This window comes from Poromitra crassiceps, assembly GCF_964638095.1.
Source record: "Poromitra crassiceps genome assembly, chromosome: 23".
Taxonomy (NCBI): Eukaryota; Metazoa; Chordata; class Actinopteri; order Beryciformes; family Melamphaidae; genus Poromitra; species Poromitra crassiceps.
In genome coordinates this window covers 17,111,305-17,117,769 of record NC_139639.1, presented here as the reverse complement: position 1 = coordinate 17,117,769, position 6,465 = coordinate 17,111,305, and the positions used below count along the sequence as shown (strand labels likewise).

At 44.4% G+C, this 6,465-nt stretch overlaps 1 protein-coding gene across 1 annotated transcript in view; it reads left to right on the top strand.

Annotated features, from left to right (window-relative positions):
- gpr158b (G protein-coupled receptor 158b) overlaps positions 1-5,051 on the top strand; it is a gene marked incomplete at both ends in the record, with an annotated part of 56,190 nt that extends 51,139 nt beyond the window's left edge. Inside the window, 5 exons of the mRNA XM_083659356.1 lie at positions 1,206-1,352; positions 2,080-2,323; positions 3,219-3,775; positions 3,945-4,759; positions 4,907-5,051. Coding sequence (XP_083515482.1) covers positions 1,206-1,352; positions 2,080-2,323; positions 3,219-3,775; positions 3,945-4,759; positions 4,907-5,051 — 1,908 coding nt within the window. The remainder of the gene's footprint in view (positions 1-1,205; positions 1,353-2,079; positions 2,324-3,218; positions 3,776-3,944; positions 4,760-4,906) is intronic.
- Positions 5,052-6,465: the final 1,414 nt, after the last annotated feature.

Genomic DNA, 6,465 nt, shown 5'->3' with positions numbered 1-6,465 from the left:
TCTGGGAACGCCCACAGACCCTCAATCTATCGGATTGAGGGCCGCCCAAGAATTTTTTTTACACAAAATAATTCCAAAACAAAAAAAATCTTTAATAGACTATTCTAGACTAAAAGTCATGTCAATTGTGAATCATATGAGAAATGTATGTTGTGTCTTCTAAAGGAGAAAAAAAATCTCACCAAAATTTAGCGTAACTTTGGAGCATTATTTAGCCACCTTCCTGACAATCCTTGATGCCAATGGATTCCTTAGGTCATCTAGTTTCTTATGATATCAGTATGTTCACTCTGGCTTTAAAACTGAGCCGGCTACAGCCTCTGAAAGACAGTAAACCTTAAAATAATATGTCACCTAATTCATAGCAGACCACCAGAAACATTCCCAAGGGCCGCAATTGGCCCATGGGCCGCACTTTGAGAACCCCTGCTCTAATGTCTCCCTATAATAAATGTTGCCTTCCTTATCTCGCCCTTTGTTTCTCTTCACAGGGAATCACGGTGAGGAATGGCTGCAGAGATTGTGTTTGAACCGCATGAATTTAAATGTGCCACGCTCATATCAAGTCGCTGCCTAGAGAATGAATTTGTTCAATAAGTTAATTCAAAGACGAATTTGTGAGGAACAATTTGAGATTGAACACAATGGCTTGAAACCGAATGCAATTAGTGAATTTAACTGTTAACTCAAATTTCAAATTCCGTCTTCTCAGTTCAAACTGAGCTCTCTGAGACACACATCTGGGGGAAAGCAGACCCATCCAACTTCATAAAATGTTTGATCAAAATGCACTTTTTGATTCACTCATCAATAATTCAAATTTAATCATTTGTTTATCTCTACTATGTAATGTAACATTTGAAATTTCTACATGCAAAGAGATTAATTTGCTCAGATTTAACACAGTGGATGGCGGGGAAGAAAATTGCTATTTTACTGCAACTTTTCCACTAAGATTCATACCAATTAATAATTTACAGCAAGGAATAGAGTTATTCACCTCCACCACACCTCTCAAAGTACCCCATGACCAACGCATTCCATCTGTCACACAGTAGATCATGTGCCAGGTGTCCCAGGCCAGGGTATTGCTGGATACATTTCCAGATTTTCCCATTCTCCCACCTTTCCCCCACATTTCCTACAGGGTCCAGGACGGCAGCACTACATGCCACCATTTAACCTTGCCTCTCCATCTGTCCTAGTTCCTGTCCAAGGGGACCCAGGCCAGGGATGACATTGCCACCGAGGCCTATGAGGAGGAGCTGGACATGGGAAGATCCGGTTCTTACCTCAACAGCAGCATCACCTCAGCCTGGAGCGAGCACAGCCTGGACCCCGAGGATATACGGGTGAGCCGGCACTGAGAATCATAATCATGACATATACTGTATCTAAATATGCATACTTTACAAATGCTTTTTACTAAAATGACTAAAAATAGCCCATGTCAACAGGAGACAAATCCTTGAACTGCGTCTTTAACAGCGAATAGCAATCTCTTGTGAGTGGCAGTTAGAGCAAAAATATGCAAGGGGATTTTACAGGGATATGGATTAAATGGTTAGCTTTTCCGCGGGTTTTGGTTCTTTATGCCATCAAAGATTACAGTTTTGTTATCTAGTTTTGGAAGAGATTTGGCCTTGGTTGTGATTAGGAATAACTCTATTTGAGGGTAGACATTCGCTTTGAGCGGTCACACAGTGTAACTACTGTTGTAAAAAAAAAAAACACATATTGACCTAGAAGGGTACTCGGAGAGACCTCCGCCAAGACCAAGAGTCCAGTCTGATACGATATGCAAATTTGAGTCGGCTCGGATCCACTCCAAAATGTAATGGGCTCTTCTTTGGTCCATGCTGCTACACCCTTCCACGAAGAAAATCAGCCCAGTAGTTTTTCCGTAATCCTGCTAACAGACAGACACACAAACAAACGGCACAGAAAACATAATTGGCGAAGGTAATTATATCCCATAATAACATGGAATGAACCTTGATGTTGTTAATTGGACCTTTATCCAGTAAATAGATAGTAATTACACAGGAGCTGCCAATAATTGACCATCACCTATTTCAGGAAGAGCTGAAGAAGTTGTATGCCCAGCTAGAAGTCTACAAGTGTAAGAAGATGCTGGCCAACAACCCCCACCTGCAAAAGAAGCGCAGCTCTAAGAAGGGCCTGGGGCGCACTCTGATGAAGCGGATCACGGAGATCCCAGAGACCATGCACATGCACCGCCAGTGCAGCCGCGAGGACGGCAGTGAGCACAGCAGCACCCGCAGCACCCTGAGGAGAAACCCATTTGATCCCACCCACCACAGTAAGACCCAGAGCTGAGGACTGTCTGGTTTGGTTGGTAGCACCCGAACAGAGATTAAGGGAATTTATCACTAAATATATCACCGTTGAAATATAGGATATGATTTAATTATTTAAATTCCTGAAAACAATTAGACCCTGTGTTCATCAGGCATGTCTTTTTTAGTTAGTAACACTAAACATGTTTGGGGGAAGCGTACTCCCATACAGTCGTCATGTTAACCGAATATTTTCCGTCTTTTGCAGAGTTTTTATTTTTTTTAACAATGAGAGAAAAATCTGAAGGCTGTCTGTCATTTTAACATAGGTACGGTAATAATAGATCATGACAGAATTTTTACGACCCTGTCTGTCAAAATGACAGATAACAAGAAAGTCTAACGCAACCTCTGCTCCCATATATAATTTTTCTGTCTATTTTTTAATAGTGTCACTTGAAATTCCATACTCCATATGTCAGGACAATGTGGCCTTGCATATCAGCAAACATGCAGACCATTTCAACCTTTATGGCGTGTCTATCTGTTATCCCTTCATCATCTTCAAACAAAATGCATAGTGGAAGAGCAAGCAGCGTCCATTTTTATCAATTTTAATGTGTCCGTTTTATTGAAAATAATGAGAAAAACACAATAGCGCAGAAAAATGCACTGTTAGTGAGCAGACACTAACATTAACCACAGCCAGACACAAAACACAGATTGTGCTGTCTCTAATCTTTGATGTCAGATACACGTAGAGAATGAAATGCAAACAACAGAAAAAGTGGCTGTTATTCATGTTCAAAAATATTAACGTAGATGAATATGTGATTTGTATCCCTTCTTAAAGGGCAAAGAAGAGAAGGGAAAATGTCCTAGTTTCAAGCTAGTCTATTCCTTTAATCTTCTACTCAGGCAAAGCCCGGGACGACTCCCTGAAGCACAAAGTCCTGGGCCTCAAGAAGTCACTCAGCTATGACCACGTCTGTGACCAGGGCGAGGAGACTGGAAGCAAAGACAGCTCCTCCACAGCAGACAAAATGGCGCCTGTTGGCAGCGGTGGTGAAGGATCTCTCCTGGGTTCCCTCATTGGCCGGAAACACGGCAAGAAGTCACCGGAACCGGCGGCGGCCGCGCCGAAGCTGGAGCCAGCTGAGTCCACCGAGTCCGTTCCGCTGTTCTGGAAATCAGCCAGCGCTCACAACTTGACGCACGAAAAGAAACCCGTCCACCTGCGGACCTCCATTATGCAGAAGTCGCTGAGCGTGATTGCTAGCGCCAAGGAGAAGATGCCGGGCCTCACCAACAAGACGCAGAGTGTGGAGGATGCCAGTAAGAAGGGGCTGAAGGAACGAGATGGGAGGATGCTGTCAGAGGTGGAAGAGACACCTGAGCATTATCCCAAGATGATCATCAGCCAGTCTGTGGAGTACTCCAAGACGCCCATGAAGATGGGCATCATGAAACAACAGGTACTTATCTTATCCATCGTTTCTTTCGACTACTGGTTTTTGTCAAATGTACTATTCGTGATTGCTTGGTCATGTTCTTCATACATTCATGTGTTGGTTAGCTATGGTCTTCATTGATTAAACAGTGATTGATTCATTGGCTAATCATTTAATTGCTCGACTGAAACAGGTGAGTGGCAGCCAGCCGTCCATCTGTTCCGAGCCGGGGCGGAACCTCTACGATCTGTCCGAGGTTTGCCCTTGGGAGCTGGATGACCCTCCGACGCCCTCAGAAGGAAAGACCCAGAAGCATGTTTCCATCGCCCCGGATGAGACCGCTGCAGTGCGCAGGGGCAGCAGCTCCGGAAGCACCAAAGGCAGTCGGTCCCACCAGAAGCAGAAGTTAGGACAGTCCCCCGCCAACAGACGCCGCTCCAGAGACAAGGGAGGAGAACGGGACGAAGGTAGAGAGACGAGAAAACCTCGGTCTCCCAGGTCGCCTCTGCCTCTCAAGCCGGACGTCTCCCCCTGGGACTTCGACGAGCAGCCCATGCTGGGAGGAGATTCAGATTCCATCTCCCCAGACAGGATCGGGCGTAAGAAAAGTGTTACGCCCACCGACGGGAAACCCAAGACGCTCCACTCGGACCACTCCAAGTCCACAGGAAGCCTCCTGCAGCCTCCCTCCCTGATGATGGAGATCTGTCCATGGGACTACCACAGTCCGCCCTCCCCCAAGCAGGAGAAGACCTGCAGCAGCCCCACGCCGCACTCCAAGAGGAAACGCAAAGGCTCCTGCTCGTCCAACCACAAGGCGGAGAAGGAGAAAGGGAGGGACAAAGAAAAAAGCAAAGAAAGACGGAGCTCCTCCAGCAGGCCTTCGTCTGAGAGGAGACGCGTTAGCCAGTCATCAGAAGGTGGCGGGCCAACTTCTGAGAGGCGGAGCAGCTCAACAAGAGACCCCGAGATGACGGAGAACAAGAGGAGTCAGAGGAGCCATTTGGAGTCTGAGCCCGCCCCCACCAGCACCCAAGTTTGCCCCTTGGAGTTGGAGCACGCCCCCACCAGCACCCAAGTTTGCCCCTTGGAGTCGGAGCACGCCCCCACCAGCACCCAAGTTTGCCCCTTGGAGTTGGAGCACGCCCCCACCAGCCTCGCTCAGACTAAAACTTCCCCAGAGAGGAAGAGAGAGAACTCTTTGAGCACGAGCAACAAACCTCCAGTGAGCAGCAGTGCTAAAATGGTCGATATTTGTCCCTGGGATTTTGACGACCAAGACTCTGGAAAAAGCGCATGATATCCAGTGTGATGGTGGTCTTTGTATTTTTTGTATTCACACGGCACAGAGGACAACGCAGGACTCTTGAAGCTTGAGATATCTCCATGAGGAGAACTAAAGAGTGTTTGTCCTTGTTCTAAATGGTAAAAATCAAATGTTTTGACATTGTATTCACTATTCATGAGAATGTTTTTCTCTGGCTCGTCTAGCTGTATGTTGAAATAATTTTGTGAAGAAGAAAAACTTGATTCTGCTGTCCATTAATGCATTCCCAACAGAACTACTTGGTAAATAGAAATGTTATAAAATCGTGCAATTTATGCAACTTTAAAGTCACTTTATCTTCATTGTAAAGGAACATTCAGTGCGCACTTTTGCTTGCACATTTGCTCAGTTTGCATTTTGTGTGTATGTTTTATCACGTTGAGTACAGCAAGGCAATTTGAAAATTAATCTTACGTATCTGTACCGGCATATTAGACAATCCTTTGACAACAAACACCGGGGTGGCTCAACCTAACAAGATTATTGAATGTTGTTCACGGAATGTTCAGCTGTTTGCCCCCCGCAAGGCTGAGAGCTGATGAAATTCTAGGTCACTCATTAGCCAGTGGAGACTTATCAGATGCTGAACACAGCTACTGTAATGATGAAAATGAATCAGTTCTGAGGAAAATGACCAAAGCTCTAGACACAGTTGTGATGCCTTAACTTTAGGCCAAATACATTAAGAGCATGAAAAAGACGGTTTGATTAGAGTAACATGGGGAGAAGAAAGGATTGTACAGCTTCCTTTTTATGAGGGATAGTGTGTTCTAATAAACGTTATCCATTATATTTTTTCAAAAGCCGTAGCATGTGGCAAAATGTCAACCATCCAACAAGATGTTTATTGGTTAACTTGTATTCAAATATGACAGTGAAATCTTTGATGTTGTTGCCTTTGGTATTTGTCCACCTATGTAAAACACATAATGCGTTTGAAATCATGTTGCATCAATAATGTACACAGAATTTTCAAATGGCTTGCTGTTAAAGGAATAATTTAAGCGGTGGTAAAATATCAATGTTGTTGACACTGGTTTACTGTTTTTTTAAAGTGACACATACACATTTAACAGAATCTTGCCCTGGACTTGCCTCCCGAAAAAGCACTCATGATGCTGTCGTATCTCTACACCACATTGAGAAGAATGTGTTTTTCAAATGCTACTTTAGGACCAAAACCAAACCTGTTTGGCAATGTGAATAATGCATTTCTTTTCTTTCACTTGCTTGCCGATCTTACATCTGCTTGAATGCATTTTTTTTTGGCTTTCCACAACCAAATGCTAGGACATGTCCAATTGCAAAACATTACTGTATGTGTGTGTGTGAGAGAGTATTTATTTGTGTGTACATGCGGTCATCTTTATGTACCGATTCAATGCAT